Below are 20,038 nucleotides of genomic sequence, written 5' to 3'. Positions count from 1 at the left end.
GAGTTGGGCAGAAAGCATATCCAGGGCCCTGCTCACACCTTCTCTGAACCTCATTCATTCATTCATTCATTCAACAGATACATGCTATCACCTTCTACGGGCCTGGCACTGTTCTAAGCACTGGACTTTCTGTAGTGAGCAAAACACACACGAATCCCAAGAAAGGAGACCCTCTCTGTTCTAATAAGGAGAGACCCACATTAAACAGAATTAATAAAAGACATACCCTATTAGAAGGTGAAGAGCTATGAATAGGAGCGGTAGGGTGTCCTTTCCAGTTGCGCTATTATGGGTAGCCAGGGTATGTGTCGTTAAGATGAAATAAGAGGAGAAATGATCACTTAAAGCTCACCGAGTCCCGGTGGGCTGTAAGGAAGGGTATGAGCCTGAACTGACTGCTTCACTAGTATCCCTAGGTCCCCGCAAGGGGAGCAGGGCAGGCCCGTGCGCTTCTCCGAGAGCACCACGAGGGGGAGCCCGGACCCCTCCTAGCGCCTTCCAAGCCCTCCCGCACAGCCTAGCAAGCAAAAGTTTTTCTTAAACTAACAATGCCTGTGTAAGGAGGTGCTCGCGCCTGATTGGACGGGGGAATTTTGCAGGTTTGATTCCTTGATTGGACAGGAGGTGTTAGGGGTGGAGAGAGAGCTGATGGTGGGGGATCCCGCTCCCTCCCCCGTCAGTCTGGCCGGCTCTGTCCTTTCGTAGGCTCCGCTGTAGCTCGCAATGTGACACCAGGACGCACACACACTCGCGCGCTCTCCCCAGCTCACACTCCTTCGCCCTCTCTCTCACATACACGCGCACGCACACACCCACCTCTCCCATAAACACACACACACACATGCACACCCACACCCACGCGCGCCCGCACCGCCCCACGCGCGCACACTCCCGCCCACGCCCACGCCGCGCTCCGGGGAGTCCGGTCCCAGCGAGAGCGCGAAAGGATACGGAGAAGCCACCGGCGGGGAGTGCAGCGGCGCCCCGGGACGCGGCGCCCTCCCCGCGCGGCCGCCTCTGCTTGGGCTCGGCCCGGGGGCCGCCGGCCGGCGATGGCCCCGGATTGCCTGCTGCTGCTCCTCCTGGCATCCGCAGTGGCCGCGATGGAAGGTAACGTAGCCTCCGCGGAGCAAGTTGGCGGCTGGAGCCTGCATCCCCGGGCTGCTCTGGCGGCTTCAAGGCGTCCGCCTCCCGCGACCCGGGGGCACGGCTGTTGGGGAGCCCCGGCCGCGGCGGAGCGTGAGGCTGGGGCGGCACCCCTGGCGCGCCCCCCGGCTGGCTCCCAGCGCCCCCAGCCAGTTCGCGGAGCCCCCGGCCCTCCCGCGCCCCGGCGCTCCCGGGCAGCTCGGGTCTCCCGCAGCCTCGGCTTGGCTCCGGGAGCGCGGAGCCCGCTGCATTGCGGTGCAGGCTCCTAAGCTCTAGGGGCGCCGGGCTTTGGGGACCAAGGGGCTTCTCGGGCTCTCCAGCCCCTGGAGTGCGGACGCCTATCGGGTCCCCTCCTGTCCTGGCCACGGATGCGCGTAGGTGGCCATGTGCCACCTCTCCTTTTCCTCTTTTCCTCAGCTCCGGCTCCACGGGCTCCGGTACTCTGGGCTCCGCGGGCTAGCGCCGAGCGCTGAGACCAGAGGAACTCTGCCCCGATGCCCCGAAAGTGGCTGCCGAGAGGGGCTGAGTTCACTGCCGTACCCTCGGTGGTCCCGGAGCCTGTGGAGCTGCAGCTTTCCTGGGTCAAGTCGGGGCGAGGCGGACACCTTTGTCGCCTCTTAAGCCTGGGAACGGGGATGCGGTGGGTGGGTGATGTGTGTGGCCGAAACTCGCCCGGCATCGCCTTCGCCCGGGAAGGGAGACTCGCGGGTTGGGAGACGACGGGCAGTGACACTCCCCCTGCTACTTAGCCTTGGCTGAGCCTCGGGCAGCGGCCGGGCCAGCGCGCCCCGCGGGCACCGCGCGGGGCGCAGCCGGGAGCACCCGCGCTCCGCTGAGCCCGCGAATCCCTGTGGGAAATCCCTGCCCCGCTCCCCGCCCCCCGCGCCTCCCCCACCCCCGCTCCCCGCTGCAGAGCGCGGGCTGCAACCCCTCCTGCGAACGCTGCTCTCGGTCCGGGAGCCGAGCGGAGTTGTCGAGGTGAAAGCAACTGTCGGGGGCGGTGAGCCGCCGCGGCCCGGCTGGCGGCAGCGCTTCTCGGGAGCTGGCGGGCTGAAACTCCACCGAGGGACCCGGCGCCCGCGCCGCGTTGCCAACTAGAGGGTCCTTCGGCCAGGGTGCCCGTCCCTCGCCAAGCTGTTACCGGTTGTCCGGGGGAAACGCCCCCACCGCGGATACCGTGGTCCAGCGCCACTGACCCCTCCGGAAAGCGCTGCCCTTCTCCAGCCAAACTGGGGCATTCGGGATCCCGGGGCGGGGCTGATTCCTTCCCGGTGTAGGGAAGACCGCTCCGTCCAGTGTTCGTTCTGGTGACGGCCCCGGGGTGCGACGATGAACGCCTAGAAAGCTCTCACTTGCTTTTCTGAGCATTTTTTTTTTTTTTTTTTTGTCTGCCTCCCGCTGCCCTTCTGGCTGCTGGTCTTTGTGCGGAGGGGTTGCATTTGGGGACGTGCGGGGACAAGAGCGGGGTGGAGCGCGGGAGACAGACACCCCAGAGCAGAGCTGGCCGGTCGGGTTTGACTTCCGTAGGGGCAAGGGCGGGAGCAGGTGAGATGGGACGGGCACAGCGCTGTACACTTCCAAAGCAGACAAGAGAACCTTGGTGAGCGAGCATGAGCAACGGGCCAGGCAAGGCTGGACTTTGTCACGCTGGGGCGGCAGGTCCTACCGGCCGCTGTTCGCGCCCGCCAGCGGGGTGGGACTGAAAGCAGACGGGTGCTCACTTTGGGAACCTGCTCTTGGCACTGGGTCTCCATTGATGAAGGAGGGCACGTGCATGCGAGCAAAACTGTTGGGAGAGCAAGTGTGTGGCAACACACCAGGTGTCTGGATGCGGGTAGTTTCCTTCTGAGACCTCTTCTTCGTTAGCTCTCTGTGTGTGCTGGGCTGGAGCTGCCCGAGGGAGGGTGCCCTTGTGCCGGCACACCCAACCCTGTATGTGGGCCCTGTCACTGGGCCACCTGGAGTGGCTCACGTTGTGGGAGTTGTGTCCTTCTCTCCGCACAGCCCCAGAAACTTTGCTAGTAACTGAGTCTCTAGGCTGGAAATCTCTCCAGCAAGGGTTAAAAGAAACGCCACATTCAGCAGAATATTAAAGCAGCCCCATCGTCCCTGCTCAGTGCACAGGGATAGTACACACCATTCACTCCCATCTCTCCTCCAAGGAACACAGGCAGGTTCATTTTCTCCTCTTCACACACGGAGCCGCCTTCCCGCCTGCCTGGCTGGGCTGGGGCCAGCGTCATTTGGTTTGTGATGAGTGAGGAATAATTATCAGAAAAGTGGATCAATGAACTGCCTACACAGACAGTGGATCCCTCCCAAACTCTGCTGTGGCTAGCGGCGCCTCTCTTTGCTCCTTTGGCCCCTTAAGGAGTCTGTCTTCTTTCCCTTGGGTGGTGGGGGATCTGGTGGAATTGCTCTAGGGCCTTGTGGCCCAGGGACAGCAGCTCTAAGACCAGGCATGTCCTCAGCCCTGGCCAGGGCAGGAACAAAGGGACAGTGGAAGCCGTGGGCCAGCTGGGGACCCTTGGCCAGACAGGCAGGCCCCTATGAGACCCTCTGCCTGGGCGGAAGGAAGGAAGGGTCTAGTTGACACGGGGTGTGAGAAACCCGCACTGAAAACGAGCACCCCTTTCCTCCCCTTCCCCATTTCCAGCCAGTGGCTCGGGCTTGTAGGGAGAGAGGTGCCATTGCAGGGAGAAGGCTTTCTGGGGCTTTTAAGGTCTGTTTTCAGGGGGTGAATGGGGCAGTTTGGGAGGCAGGGATGCTGATATCCTCTGGCCTTCTGGACACAGAGCCAGGCCTGTAAGTCTCCAGACGAGCCGGTGTCTTTTCACACTGGGTCTGGGAGCTTGCTCAGAATGGGCTGGTGAGGTCTATGAGGGAAGGCCACCATCTGCATTCTCTGAGCTTCCGTCTGGCCTGTGCTCTTCCAAACAGGGTCTGGAGGCCTGGGCTTCTTTCGAGGTGTTTCTGCAGCCGTGGGACATGTGGGGCTGGCAGTAGACACCCCACCCTCATAGTGGACTAAGCGTGTTGGCCTTCTGGGTGGCAGCCTTCCGGCATCACTGAAAGCTTATAGCATTCTCCCAGCCCCCTGGCATCCACGAATGACCATGTACCTGCAGGTGGCCTCAGTGTCCGGACACTGGCTGGCCAGAGCACCCCCAGGAGACCTGCGCTTAGGTGTGGCTGGGAGTGAAGCCCTGGGCTTGCCATCCTTGAACACTCTGGTACATTTGATGTGGTGGTAGATTTCTTGGGGTTTGACAAACACTGGGTTCACGGGAGAGGTTGCTGATGCATAGATACAAGCCTCAGTTACTGTGCCCCTTTGTGGCATCCGCCACCTTAAAATGCAAGGGCACTGAGTTACACCATACAGGCTTAAATCTCCATTACAAGTTCGTGGTGAAAAACCCCCAGCCTCAACCTGTGTGTCTGCCACAGGCTGCTGGTAGGCACTGATTGGCCGTTTCTGCATTTTATGCGACTATTTCTTTGCTGTGTGTGCATCTGTTGTAGGCATCCGTAAGTGTGCCTGAGCCTACCAGCGGTAGCAGGCGCCAAAGATTTAAAAAAATGTCTGGGAGAGAAAAGTAAATTTGAGGAAATCCTATTAGGTGATTTTATTTTCTGTGCATCATGGAAAGGTGGCTATTACTCAGTGTTTGCTGAGGGACCCCTCAAGCCGGTGAAGGGAATGCTGGTGAGATAGGGCATTACAGCTCTGGGTAATTGCTTGAGAAAATTCTTGGCAGGGCACATAGCTGTGGAGGTGGGACCCAGCCCCAGCTCGAACCTTCTGGGTCGACAGAGCAGAGTTGCCACCTGTGGTACCCAGGAGCGTGAGGAAGGCCTACTGGGCCCCAGAGTACCCTGCCCCAGTCTCTGCAGCCTTCTGTTGACTTGTGCAGACCTAGACCTAACTCTCAGAGCCCCTGCCCTGGCCCCTCACCAGTACGGATCCTATTTACCAAGCTGAGCTTTGGGAAAAGCCCATGAGGCAGAGACATGAGATGGCATCCTTTACAATTTTACCCATCTAGAAGGAATCTTCGATAAAACAGATTGGACCAAAGAGGAAGGGTGGTGCCAGGAAGCTCAGGACAGTGCTATGACCCTTTCCTCTGGGTCCCCTTTACCAGACACTACCTATTCTCTGGTTGACTGAATTTTGTGGACTTGGGGTAGTGGAAGGAGGTGCAGGGCCGGGAATGAGGTCTGGCTATGAGGATGGGGCTGAGGTCTGCATGAGGTGAAGACAGATGGCTGGATTGTGAAGCAGGGGCCTCCACCTGGAATCTTCATCTGCCCACTCTATGGTTTGGGGAAATCTCCTAGTCCCCTGGCTGAGTGTCTTTCTCGGTACAGTGTGTTGTGGTGCTTACCTGTTCCAACCTTAGAAGTTGGACAGGTCATATATGTTGTGAGAACATACCCATACCTGTTTAAAATTAAGGTGCTATTAAAGTCAAAGACACTTTCTTATTATTGAATCAAAACCATCAACTGTATCATGTATAGCTAGTCTCTAAGAGGTTCTACTAACACTCAGATTCAGGAGCAAAGTGTGTGCCCGCGTGAGCAAAGGGTGGAAGCAATTTTAAAAGCCAGAAGAGGGGAGGATCATCTTGGGCAGTGGTTCTCAGGCTACAGGAAGCCTCATGGCAACTAAGCAATTTGTTATAGACTCCTGGGTGCTCACCCTCAAAGTTCAGGTCTGAAGGGACTCTGAAAATTGGCTTCTGGTCTCCTTGAAGATCCTGATATAGGTGCTTCTTGCAAACCCCCGCTGCTCAGAGGGTGGTTCTCAGCTAGCCTACGGTCAGAAATCCTGGGTAGTCTGGCTCCCTTTTGCACTGGCTACATCAGAATGGCCTGGACATCTGCATTTTTAACCAAGGGCTCCAGTGATTCAGAGGCAGGCAGCCTGGCACCAGTATATTTGGGAATTGCCAATGATAGCCAACGCTTTATACTAGGTGTTGTTCTAGGTGCTTGACATAAGCTAATTCACTTAATTGGTACAACAACTGTATCAGGTAGGTGTTGTTCTCAACCGTACTCCCATTTTTCAGATGAGAAGACTGAGGTACAGGGTAGGTAAGTCATTTGCTAGGGTCGTGCTGCTAGTTAAGTGGCTGTGCATTTGAACCCAGGTGGTCAGGTTCTGGAGTCTATGTTCATAACCATCCACCTTCCTATATCAAGTCTGTGTGTTTTGCATGAAGAAAAGTTCATATCCTGCCAGGGACAGGAAGAATTCCAGCTGCTCATCAGCCATTGGCCATTGGGTACTTCATTGATTACTGGGCACTTCATGTTTGGGTGATCATGGGAGAAGAATGAGTGTTGAGATCATCTTAGTGCTTCAACTTGAACACCAGTCTCCATGTAGCTCCCTTCTTGCCCCTTTTTCCCACCTCCTACCCTTACTCCCGCCCTAAACACACACACACACACACACGCACACACACACACACACACACACCACTGTTGGAGACCTGAACCACCTCATGCCTTCCGATTAGGAATCTAGAAGAACTAGAAGAATCTAGAAGAATCTAGAAGGACTAGAGTGTCTTTCCTCCTCTCCCTGCCCTGGCCAGCTCTCCCAAGGAAGAAATGACTACAGGCCAGTGGCCCCAGAGGAGATGGGCCTGGGCACCCCATGCATCCCGGGGTGGTGGATGGGGCACACGGTACCCTTACCTGTCTCCACCTGACAGTCTAGAGCACATCCCTCCACCTGGATTTCAGGAGTCTGCATTCCTTGGAAGAGCTCCCTTTATGTCTCCCTCTTCTGCACTAGCCACTTAAGCAACCTGAATATTTCTATCAGATTTCCATGTCTCCAAAGGTGGTGGGGAAGCAGAGCATTGGATGCCTGCCCTTCTGAGGAAATTACTATAGTAATAAAGTAACACCCTGGGAGAGATTTCATATTTAAAAGCAAAATAGTACATGAGAAATTCCTCAGCTCCTTCTGTGGCTTCCACTTCAATTTCAGCAACAGTTGGGGCTCTCGGTCAGAGTGTGTTTGTGCTTGGAGAGGGGGCATTGACTGGCCTGATCAGGGCCACCTGCTCCATCAAAGACCTCTGACACCTGATGCCTGAGCTGCCTGGCTGATTTTGTTGATCGCTCCTCTGAGGATTGGGGAAACGGGAACACACTTGCCAGGGAGGTCTGGAGGATGGGGCACAGGGGTTGGGGGGTTGGCATTGGTTCTTTGCTAATGGAAAAATGCTTTCCTCCTGACCTAAGCCACAGGGAGCGGCCAGACACAGGGTTAGCCCTCTTCTCTCCTTGTGCCTCAGTTTTCTCGTTGTTGACTCAGACTAGAGGAGGGGTCATTATGGGAGAGAAGATAGCGGGAGTTGGGGGTGGGGGGCAAACCCTGGGGTAGAAGCTGTGTTAGAAGCAGGGGAGTAGACAACTGTAGAACTGTCTGGGCCATGGTGACCCCCTGGGTAATTGTGGCTGGGGTGGGACTCCTCATAGGCTGGTGGAGTTACTGCAGAGGTGGCTCATGACCCCGTTTTGGAGCATCAGAGATGAGTGAGGGTGAGCTTGACTAGCATCAAGAAGGGGCTCAACCTGGTGCCCTCCACAAGCAGGCCCTGTTCTAGGGCCCTCCCACGGGCCAGCAGCAGGCCCAGGCCCATGTGGGCGGTGCAGACAGCGTTGGAACCACAGTCCCCGCTGGTCCCACGTAGTAGCATCTGTCAGCTGTCTCTCAGTGCAACTGGCTTGTCAGTTTGCCTCCAGCTTAGTGAGCGAGAAGGCTTCACTTCCACAGCCACCAGAAGGCATCTCGCTCAGTCACTCCCCAGCCAGCAAGGAGTGTCCCTCAGCTCTGTGAGAGAGTGCCCAGAGCTGAAGGTCTGGGAGCCCTTCACTGTGCTCTAAGAACCTGCTGATGACTAGGGCTTCAGCACAAGCCATTTGCTAAAGGGGAAGAAGGGTGCGAGGAAGAAGGACCCGTTTCCCCTTACATCACCTGTAAAACTGTTCCTCCGGGTCAGGTGAAATCCCAGCAGCCCAGACACACCATTAGCAACTGCTTAGGGAGGCTGCACTGTCCCCTCATGGAAGGTTCCCCTGGAGTTCTCTGTAGCAGAACTGGGCCAATGTGGACACGCGTAGGAAATTTCTTGAGAATTACCAGCACTCATTTCTGCCTGCAGATTGCACCTGAGGCCCAGAGGCTCTCCTCTCTCCCCTCCCGCTTCCTGACAGCAAGTGACAAAGTAACTGATTTGAATTTAACCTCCTTGCTCTGCTTCTCCATCCCCCAGTGGAGGTGATAATAAGCAGAGAAATGGGCAAGGCAGGTGGCCAGGAGGGGAGGGGGCACGTGAGGGGAGCAGGGGCCCCAGGCTGTAGCCTAGCACTAGCCTCTGGGGGCTCTCAGAAGCTCTGGGGAGCTGAGACTAGGGGTCGGACCTGAAGGGAAGGAACTTTTCCAGAAATCCTGTATCTTGGTGGTACTAGGACCAGGACTGAACTAAACTCCACCTGCCCATGGTACATTTACCACATGCTGGTCCCTGCGTATGCCCTTAATATCCAGGCATCCATTCTCCCATTTTATAGGTGAGGAAGCCAAAGCTCTGAGAGGTTAAGTTAACTGACTCAAGAGCTAAGACTCAAACTGATGTTTCGACAAGTGGGACAACTCTTCAGGCCTCTGCCTCCCAGGTCGGCACCTTTTCCATTAATGTTGCTTATTCAGGAATTAATTCAGGGAGCATCTATTATGCACCAGCTGTTCACTGTTCTGCCAAGTGCTGTCAAAGGTCCCAGACAGTGCTAGGGTCTCCACATTCAGGCTTCTGTGGCCAGGCTTTCCTTATCTCTCTGGAAATGGTCCCCCCACCCCCGACCCTGTGCCCCCAGCCGGAAGAAAACCTCTTTTCCTTCCAGTTTGCCTTTTCCTGCAAGCGCTTTGTCTTTCCTGTGTGCTCCCCAACAATCAGACCCCCACTGTGGTCATTATTGGTTTTTTGTTTGCTGTGTGTCCATCTAGCTCTTGACTCTGATGAGCTCTTTTGCTTAGGTGGTTGTAGTTCCGCACCTGTGCCTGGCTTTTAGTGGTGGGTGTTAGCGGGGTGTGGGGGCAAGGCCACTGTGGGTCTCCTGGAGCCGCCTTCACAGGCTCAGCTTCCAGGGGAAGGGGGAGCTGAGAGTGCTCACCTTTGGGGACCTCCCTGGCTTTTGTCCTGTGGGTCCTGTCCTGCTTGGGGTTATGTTTCTTCTTGAATCCTGGCTGCTCCCACCCACCTGGCCAGGTGCAGACAGCATGACATTGTAGGAAGACCCTGGGATTTAGCATCAGCTTTGAGCATGGAAGGAGGTATGTGGGAGGATGGGAAGAAGAGCAGCCCCTCAGTGTGCTAGTCTCATTGGCCTGTGGCTGGTCCCCCTTGGGGCTGTGACTGCAGAAAGGGCTGAGCAGTAGGACTGGGAATAATTGCAGGCAGCTCCACCGGACAGTGGCAGCAGAGAAAATGCCTTATCTGTGAGAAGCAGCGGGCCCTGCAGTTAATTATTCTGTTGTTTTCCTCTTGCTGTTTTTCTAACACATCAAGGTAAGACCTTTGCCCTTGGCTTTCTCATTGATGCTGAGGCTGGAACTGGGTGGTGAGCTTGGAGGAGGGGGGAGAGAGAGGAGGAGCCTCACTGGGCAAGGGAGGAGGAGGAGACATCCAGGGATGCTTTCAGCTCCTTTGGCAATGCATCCAAAGGGTCTGGATGGAGGAGCATAGACTATAACTTTTGGGGCAAGGAAGAGGGCCTCAGCCTCATCAGAAAATCCAGTGAGCTTTGGCAGATGCCCAGGGACCTGTGTAGGGCATTGATCAGACCAAACTTAGGTGTCAGATCACAGCTTGGTATTTCAGTTTATCCTGGCTGCTGCGTGTGTGGATCTCTTCCAGCATCTTCTGACCAATCCAAGACCCTTCCCAGTCCCGGTCATTCTTTCCTCCTGTCCTTCTGAGCAGCAGCATCTTCAGCTGCTTTCTTTTCCCCTGCTCCACCTGGGCACATGTGCACACGCACTACACAGGTACACACACCTGGGCATTGTCCCGTTTTCTTTTTGTCCATCTGTGCAGAGGCCAAAAGGAGCTTCTGGTGCTCTGTGCCTCTGGGTCTGCACCTGCCTGTTCCACCTTTAGTTGCAATTTCTCGCTGAGCTTTCCTTGGCAAACCCTAACTTATTCTTTAGAATTCCCTGCTGTAGTCACCTTCTCCTGGAAGACTTCTTTCCAGCCCCAGGCTGGATTAGGTGGCTCGATGTCCCTGCACAGCTGCCTCTACCTGCCTCTGTGGGAGCGCATTCCCCACTGGTCTGCCATTGCGTGTTGCTTTCGCAGGGTACTCCACAGAGCTGTGAGCCTCTGAAGGGTGGGGCTCTATCTTAATGGGCACGGTATCCTCTGCGTGTGGCACAGAGGTAGCAGCAGTAAGTGTCTAGTGTGTGAAAACCTGAGATCATGTCTCGTGCAGCAGTTTAAAACATCTCTGTAAATTTTTGATGCCCTTCTTATCAAATATGAGACCAGCTCCTCTCCCCTGAAATATGGGTTGGCCTTCTTATTCACTGTAATGAACGGAATAGGGCAGAAGTGATCCTGTGTAACGTAACGTTGGAGCTGAGGTCATAGAAGATCCCAGCCTCTGCCTGGCTCTCTCTCCCTCCTGGCATGCTTGCCTTTGTGACCCAGCCACCATACTGTGAGGAAGCCAAGGTGCCACGGAGAGGCCACGTGTAGATGTTCTAGTGCCCCAGCCCCAGCTTAAATCCCAGCCCACTGCCAGCACCAAATGCCAGACGTCAGAGCGAGGGGGTTTCAGGCGGTTGCAACTCCCATCCTTCCAGCTATCTGCTGACTCCCAGTGGGAAGAGGCAGGCTGTCCTCCCTGAGTCCTGTCCAGATCACAGATTTGTGAATAAAATAGATGTTGTCACCATGTGAAACTCTCAAGTTTTGGGTTGGTCTGTTACGCAACAATTGATAACCAAAATACGCTGGCAGAAGTCGCAGAAGAAGAATGGTTTGAAGAAGACGGGAGAGGACTTAGGGAGAAGCTGGGGAGGGGGAGGAGAGATGGCATGTCATTCATTCAACATCTAACACATACTTCTTAGCTTCCTGCTATGCGCTAGGCTCCATGCCCAGAACAGGAAGTGTCCCAGCTCTTGGGGGGACAGTCATGAAGACGACAAATGACATAGAATAGAATTTTAGGAAAGTGCTATGACGGGATAAGCAAGGTGTTGGGATAGAAAGTGATGTGTGCGGGCTTGGATGGCTTGGCATGAGGAAGAAGGTGGGGAAGGGAAGGCCTCTCTCTGTGAGCACGTGAAGGCTGGGCTTGCCAAACAGGCTTAGCTTTACTTGGCATGTGAGATAGATTTTTGGCTTGATTACGGTGTTCTTTACAGCCAGGCTGGACCAAGGTAGAATGGGCTCCCTTGAGGGACGATCAGCCCCATCCCAGGTTTCCAAGTGAGGGCTGAGCCACTGCCAGACCTGAGAGCCCAGATTCTATAAGAGGGACATGAGAAGTGGGAGCAAAGAGACAGAACTGACAGCTTCACGTAGGAGCCATGAGTTTCATGAATACTCATGCGGAACACATTTATGGACCACCTAGACCATCTACATGAGAAGCATTGTACTTGATGCTGAAAACCTGAAGGTAAAGAAGACATAGCCGTTCCTTCAAGGAGCCGCTTATTAACAGACTGGTGGGGGAGACAGAGCCATGCGGACTGTAGATAATAGGACGTAGGACGGATTGTGACAGATGCGGTATAACAATTATATGTCAACTGCTAGGAGAGACCAGATAGAGGTCATACTTCTAGTGGGAAGGGTTTGGGGAAGGAGCATGTGTATGTGCGTGTGTGTGCTTGTGTGTATGTGTGAGAGAGAGACTCTAGATCTCTTGATCCAGGGTGAAGCTCCTGGGGGATGGATAGAAATGTGTCAGATAGAGATGGGAGTGGGTAGGAATGAGAAAGCGAGACTGAATTATTCTTACTCTCTGTCTCCTGAAGGTGGACATCTGCAGCTCTCCATCAAGGGTTTTGCCTATTTTATTGGCCATGTCTTTAGTTGTAGAGAGAGATGTTCAACTCAAGATGGAGGAAAGCAAAGGGTAAGGGGTGATGACTGGTGCTTGTTATTACTGGATAGTGGACTTTGGTTATGAGGATGTCTAGGGCCCCCAGGGCTGTGTCAGGCTGTCTCTTTTTTCTCATTCCTTAGCTCTGTGTCTGTGTCAGCCAGGGTCTTGGCAGAAAACAGACTGTACTCTCAAAGGGTTGATTGAGGTGAGTTTAGCGAAGAGACTCTTTACAGAATTATGAATAGGGTTAAGGGACTCCCTGAGGGGAGAGATGCAGCTAGGGGCAAACGACAGTGGGAAGCCAGGACTCCCCATGGCTGGGAGGGCAAGGGAAGGGAGTGAGGCTGTTGGGGCCTGGCAAGAGCTGTAGCATGGGCAAGGGCTCCCTGACAGGAGCTGTGGGCATAGATGGAGGAATTCATCCGCTGCCCAGATCATGCGTGGTTGGAGAAGGGACGCTGTAGTCCCTGAACTCCTTCACCTCTGCATTTTCTCTTCCTGCCAGCACTTACCATGGGATGAACTCAGCAAGAAGGCAGGGGGCGTGGAAGCCTGGTTCAGAAAGGTCAGTCTCCTGAGGCTCAGGAGAGAACAGAGAAAGGTAGAGAATGGATCTGAAGGGACAATGGACAGAATGATTTATGTAGACTTCATCCTCAGACAGGCCTTCTGCAAGATAGTCCTATGGCCACTGGCAGCTCCAATGCACATTCTCTGGAAACTTCCACAGAACGAGAAATGCTCACTTCCAGAAATACTCCTCCTAGCAAAAGCCCTGGAACTTCTGTCTCCTTGGCCTTCCTTGGGCCCTAAGCCCCTCTCAGGAATCAGGCTGTCACTGGGATAATGCAATGGCCAGGCTTGAGGCATGCACTACCCATCTCTAGAGTTGGGGGGAGAGGGTTGGTCCAGACAGCCCCCCCCCAGCACATGGCCCGAAATGAGGACCGGCTCCCCACAAAAAGTCATGGGTGCTATGACAAGAGGCAGGGGTGGGTGCTGGTATGCCACACCCATTCAACCTTCTTGCAGAACTGAATCATGGGACGTAATGGAGAGCAGTAAAGAAAAGGATGGGGACTATGGGTAGAGGAGGGGCTGATGGGGGGGTGGTGCTCCGTCTGTGGTGGTCCCGGTGGAAGATCTGGGAAAAGCTGGGGAAACTGAAGGTCATGGAGAAAAGTAACAACCCAGGATGGCTGGGCAAGTGGCTTCTTTCTTGATGAGGATGTTCCCTCTATCCCTGAGCATCTAATAGGGGACAAATAGTAGCGTGTTTGGCTAAAGGCAAAGTGATTTTAAGGCAAGGGTATCTCAACCAGGCTCTGAAGAAGAAGGGCTCCTCTTGGGGGCAAGTTGAAAAAATACGGTGCGAGGGACCCTCTCTCTCACTGTAGCTCTCTGGCCTCCGACCTAGCTATCAGAACATCTTAAGGTGATAATTACATTTGAATTGTATACCCAGTGGAGAGCAAGAATGAAAGAAATGCCACCTCCTAGGAACAATGGGATGGCTCATTTCCCTTCATTTCCCTGCGTTATCCATCTGCACTTAGTCTCACCTGGAATTTCCATTTTACATCAGTAGAATATTTTGTTCTGGGTACTTTTTGTCAAGGCTCTGAGACGCGCATAAAGATGGCGGGTCTTCAGAGTCCTTTGTAGACTTCTCCCCTCATACGTTAGCTGTCTCTTCCTCTCTTGAGGAATCTGCTTAGAATACATCAGAGGAGGACTCCATTTGCCCTTCCAAGTTCCCTGCTCTTGGCTCCAACTTTCTTCTACTCCTAGCCAAGCAGAAAAAGAACAGTTCATTTTTTTTTTTAACACAGTAGCACAATGCTTCTGCTCTGCATGAAAACCCATGGTTTTCTTTTTCCAATCAGAAGAAAGTAATTTTCCTTTCACTCACCTGACTAACTTGTTCAGAGCGTCCCCTCCCCACCCTTTTCTGATATCTTGCTGCTAAGTATTTGCCAATTCATTTGCATCTCAATGGTTCCTTAGCAACTATCATACCCTCAGGATGAGGTACAAAGCTGCTCTCTGACACGGACCCACCAGGGCTACGTTGCCCTCTTTTACGGTGTCTGAATTATGAAACCGAGTCCTGCTCAGACACAAAACGTGCTTACTCACAACAGCTCACGGGTTTGGAATTACAACGCGGTTCCTCCTCACCTTAACTGAGCACGTGGGCTTGCAGGCGACCCTGGTGCCCAAGTGCCCCCAGGAACCTGTTGGCTCCTGAAGACTCTCCTTTAATACCTGCCTTTGGAGGAGAGAGAGTCCCAGATCTCAACAATGAAGTGAGTCTTGTCTTCTTCAGATGGGCCATGAGTTAGGTCCATTTTACAGATCTGATAGCTGAGGCTCAGAAAAGTCAAATGACCTCCCCAAAGAGGAGCAGACACCTGGAATGTGCCAGGGGCAGACCTGAGCTCAGGGCACTGTGGCTTCCAGGCCCACCATCATGTGCTGCCTCCTGCAGAGTGACCACCGCCCTCTCCTTGCTACCTAGGTGGTGATATTTCAGGATCAGTTTAAAGAAATTCTTTTTAGTGCACTTACACGGCTCTATTCGTCTGCAGTCCTAGTACATTTCAGTACTCACTTAACTGGAGAGTAAGTGCCCACGTGAATATCTCAAGTGTGTGTGTCTTTCTGCATGTGTGTGTGTGTGTTTATGCAGAAGATACAGACAGACAGTGACCCTGTACCATTTAACAAATTAGAATATCCCACCCTGAGAAGGTGGTGCTGTTTCTGTAACAGCTCCAGGCCTCCGCCGCCAGGGCTCACGGGCATGGAACAGCCTGGCAAATGGAAGACACTATTCAGAAAAGGACAATGAGAACAGAGCTCATTCTGTGCTAGGGCTGACCTTTGCGACTCCCACTTCACGTTGTTATTAAATATCGGGAAGAGACTGAAAGAACAATTATGGTATTGTCATAATGTATAAGTCTACAAAGCCAGCCATTCCCGAGGAGTCTCGGGCTCGGCTGAGCTTGACAATAGCAGGCCACTCAGCCACGGGGCTGATTTTCTTCTCCTCTGGAAGTTGTCTTCATTATTTAATACGGCAGAAAACCCTGAACGTGCCGCACGCAGTTCTGCCATTGCGGGTTCCAGAAAGCTAGGACATCAGGGAGGAAAGGGGTGCGGTGCTTGGATTTCTACTCGGGTCCCTGCAGACCGTGGTGTGGTCTCCGTTGCAGCCACCTCGATGGCCTGGGCTTAGCTGGATGTTGGCCCCGGGGGGTCCTGGGGAGAGTTTGCTGAGCCAGTTGAGCTGGCTTCCTGGCTTTCAGAGGAGGCCAGTGAGTGACCGACTGGCTTTCCCATGAAGATGTGTCCTGCAGAGAGAAGGATCAAGGGGAGCTCCTGTGGCCACTCCCTCCTGCACATTCTAAGTGTGCGCATATACCCCCATATCCAATTGAGGATGTCACCTGACTACCGATGACCTGGGGCAGGGGGCACTGCAGAGGTCCTCTTAGCAGGTGGCAGTTCCACGCGTGGGCTGGGGCTCTGCCTTGCAGCATCACTTTCTCCATGGAGATCTGCATCTAGACCACTGTTTCTCAGCCCCATTCTTCTTGTTGCTGCTCTACGGAGTCTTTGCAGACATTTTCTTAAGCACTCCAGACACTGTGAAATGTTAATACTACAGACACACTGTACATGTGTTTATATACTGGGGCTTTTGGAAGGACCTTACACCATTGTAATATCTAAGTGTTTTTGTTCCCCTCTATCCCCCAAGAATCTGTTTTCACCCCTGTTCAGAATGCAGGACCGAAAAGATGTAAGCCCAGCAGCAAAGTAGCCAGCTCTCAACTGAGTTACAGCCCTGCTTCGCACCATCTGTTTTTCTGTCTAACTTTTACCCTGGGTGTCACTGACCTGGGAACGGGTGTCTGCCTTGGCTGATCCAGGAGGACCCCCGCTGGCTGGGATTAACCTTTAGTTGTTGGGTCCTGGGAGACAAGGATATAACCAGAAGCCCCAGGCAGTGGGGATTTACCAGTAGGGGTGGAAGTATTTCAGAACCTGAACAAGCATGGCTGTGTCAGCTTGTACTTTCTGAATGTCAGCCCTGAGTTTCCCAGATTTGAAAATCATTTTTTGAGTCTGTCGGTCCATTTTTTAATTTTCATCTTAATTTTTTTAAGATTTTTATTTAAGTTCTGGTTAGTTAACATACAGTGTGATATTAGCTTCAGGTGGATGATATAGTGATTCAGCACTTCCGTGCATCACCCAGGGTGCATCACAACAAAGACACACCTTGATCCCCACCTGGGTCCATTCTTTTTAAAGAAATAAATTTTCTTGAGCTGTGATTTATGTATAATAAAATTCACCCGCTTTAATTGTATAAATCCCTTGAGACTTGGCAAAGGAATAAGGTTCTTTGGCCTCTGTACAGCGTGATACAGACCATTCTCAGTGCTCTCCCATCCCTTCACTGTCCTTCCCCTCCCTCTGCCTCTGGCCTCTAGCAACCACTGAGCTGATTTCTGGCTCTCTAGAAGTTCATGTAAATGGAATCACAGCAAATGTTTGCCTTGTTTCACTTAGCGTCATGCGTTTGAGATTGTTGGTGTATCACTGGTTCCTTCCTTTTTAAAAAAATTTTTAAAGATTTTTTATTTTATTTATTTGACAGAGATCACAAGTAGGCAGAGAGGCAGGCAGAGAGAGGGGGGGAAGCAGGCTCCCCACCAAGCAGAGAGCCTGAGACGGGGCTCGATCCCAGCACCTGAGATCATGACCTGAAGCCAAAGGCAGAGGCTTAACCCATGAGCCACCCAGGTGCCCCGGTTCCTTCCTTTTTATTGCTAAGTACCATCCCATCACAAATGCATCATGCTTGGTTCAGCCATCCAACAGTTGATGGGCATTTTTTTTCTAGTTTTTATTTTTGGGCTTTTATGAATAAAGCTACTGTTGAGTACATGTCTTCATGTGGACACAGAATGAAACATAGGTTTGCATTTCTCTTGGGCAAGTACCTAGGAGTGGAATTGCTGGAGAAGATGGTAAGTGTAGGTCTGACTTTATGAGACGACCAATTTGTTTTCCAGAGTGGCTGCAGCCCCTTGCACTCCTACCAGCCATGTGTGGGAGTCCCAGGTGCTCCACATCCTTACCGACAGCTGATGTGGTCAGTCTTTTAAATTTTAACTGTTCTGGTGGGGACATAATGGCATCTCATTGTGGTTTCCATGTACATTTCTCTATTGACGAATGATGTGCTTCTCACGTGCCTCTTAGCCAGTCATATATACTCTTTGGTGAAAGGGACGTTCAGATCTTTTATCCATTTTTGTGGTTGGGTTGTCTGTTCCAGGTCCGTTTTTGACTTGAATGGTTGTTTGGAGGTAACAGAGAAATGCCACCCCACCTCTGCCTGATTGGGTTGCTGTGTTGTGCTGAGAAGATCATAGGTTGTTATGTGCTGGGTCTTATTCCTGGAGTGGGGCTTGGGACGGGCCATGATCTTCTCCACAAGGATGGTTATCAGTTATCGGGGATGAAGTACATCCCTAGACAGGGGTCAGGACTTTGGAGAGTGGACTGTTGCTATGGGCCTGGGTGAGCCTCCATAGAAAACCATTGAGTGATCCAGGATTGTGTTCCCCATGTTTATTTCCCATATGTCATCCCCAAGTTCTAACCTCTGGGTCTCTGCCATATTCCTGGGGATGTATGAAGGAAGGACTTGTGCCACCACCCCTGCCCAGCATGGCAGGGGGAGCTGTATGTCCATGGTGGCAGCAGAAATCAGCAGAAATCCTCATTCCCTGCTTCCCCAGGGTTTTCTTATTATTTTTTCCTCCTCCTCCTCCTCCTCCTCTTTCTTCTTCTTCTTCTTCTTTTTTAATGAAGAAAAATGTGATTATCCTAGGAAAGGTGGTCTGATCCTACACAGGAAAGCATATGCAGGCTTAGGCCAGACTCTCAGGGCTCGGCACCCCAGGCTTCTCCTCACCTCGCTCCTGCTGCTCCAGCCCTGGGTGGTGTCACAGTTGTCCTGGTTTGTGCTGCATTCAAGCTGAGGAAGGTTCTTTCTACTCCTTTCTGAACTTTCAGTGACAGACTCAGGATGCCACAGGCTTTGCAACCCTGGTGATGATGTGTGGGCTTCAATAGGCTTGTCATGATTTGCGTGATGATTGGTGATCACAGTAATCGCGGGGGAGGCGACGCGTGGCAAGGATGCTGAGGCCTGCCATGGTGTCACCAGGGATTGGTGTGCTCAGCTAGGCCTCACATCGCTTCTCACAAGCCCCTCTTGTCCCCAAGAGCGAAGCTGCAGTTGGTGCTGTTACCCTTCTAGCTGTGGGCAGTATGGGCTGGAGGGTCCCCCAGGATCCAGCCCAGGGCCGAGCACACAGAAGACACTTGGTGACTATGGAGGGATGGATGGACGAATGGAGGGACTGGGTCTCTGTTACACTTCATAGGACACTCAGGGAGAGGCTGATGTTGGTGTCCCCACAGCATAAAGCCAGGGACTCAGCTCAAACCAAAGCAATAACAACAGAGGAGGCCCTGAAAATCTGGTTGTGGAGGCAAGACTGGGACACCCGGTGCCGAGGATAGTTCAGATGAGGAGATGCTGTTGTAAGGCCTGCTTCTAGAGGAATCTTAGGGGCAAACTGGGCTTCTCATAATGGAGATGGAGAGTGGTGGCGAGTACATCATGCAAGAAGTAGCAGAAGTGGAGGCATGGCAGCGGGAGAGGAAAGGAAGGTACTTAGCAGGGAAAGGCAGGTGCCTGGAGTAGCGTTACGGTCAGGTGAGTGCTCAGAGGTACAACGAGGCAGTCAGTGCTGTGGGGAGTCAGAGGACAGAGAGTTTGGAGTAGGTTAGGGGAACCAGGGTGGCTTCCTGAAGGAGGGGATAACTTTGAAAGAAGAGGAGAACCTTGCCAAATGTTAATGAAAGGAGAGTTTGTGGTAGTAGGGGAGGCAGGGCATAGATTTTCCTTCCAACCAGACTTGTCCTGCCCAAAGCTGGCATCATCTGGTGTGGGGACCTGGCAGAGAGCTCTGTCTCTATGGTGTATGCCTTTCTGTCTTGGACCTCCTGGCTCTAGAGAACCCAGGATCTGTTCCTATAGGGAGGGCTCGGCATCACTCTTCCATCCTGAGTCTTGGGGTTGGGGTCACACTGCTTAGATGACTCACCTAGAGGAAAGCAAGAGGCTTCCTGCAGTGCTCTGGACCAGCTTTCCATTAGCTGTTTTCTTTGCTCTCATGCTCTGTGGGTGGTCTGTGCGCTTCACCTGAGAGCCCCTTGGAACTGCCTCATAGTGACCAAATTCAAATCCACCTAGGTCGAGTCCAAGGCTCTCAATTTCTGAGTCAGGGAAGCAGCCCCCCCTTTTTTTTTTTTTAAAGATTTTATTTATTTGAGAGAAAGAGAGCGCGAGCATGTGCAAGTGCTAAGTGTACATGAGCAGGGGTGGGGGGTGGAGGATGAGGGTGGAGGGAGCAGGGGATGGGGTGGAGGGAGAAGCAGACTTCCCACTGAGCAGGCAGCCAGTAGTGGGACTTGATCTCAGGACCCCAAGCTTATGACCTGAGCTGAAGGCAGATGCTTATCCCCCTGAGCCACCCAGGTGCCCCAATAAACCTTCCTTTGAGCATTTATTTAAAGGAGCCATTCCAGATTTTAAAAGAACAAAGGAGACCCAAGAAGTAAATATAATGCATGATCCTTTACTAGA

General features: G+C 53.0%; 1 protein-coding gene across 1 annotated transcript in view; it reads left to right on the top strand.

Moving 5' to 3' along the window:
• The first annotated feature begins 667 nt into the window (after positions 1-667).
• Positions 668-20,038, top strand: part of EPHB1 (EPH receptor B1) — a 419,614-nt gene continuing 400,243 nt past the window's right edge. The window contains exon 1 of the mRNA XM_004762462.3: positions 668-1,110. Within this exon, the coding sequence (XP_004762519.1) occupies positions 1,053-1,110 (58 nt within the window). The 5' untranslated portion in view covers positions 668-1,052. The remainder of the gene's footprint in view (positions 1,111-20,038) is intronic.

The sequence above is a fragment of the Mustela putorius genome, unplaced genomic scaffold, assembly GCF_011764305.1.
Source record: "Mustela putorius furo isolate JIRA1106 unplaced genomic scaffold, ASM1176430v1.1 tig00003834_pilon_pilon_pilon, whole genome shotgun sequence".
NCBI lineage: Eukaryota > Metazoa > Chordata > Mammalia > Carnivora > Mustelidae > Mustela > Mustela putorius.
Note: the sequence above shows the minus strand (reverse complement) of the source record. Positions and strands in the feature narration are given on the sequence as shown.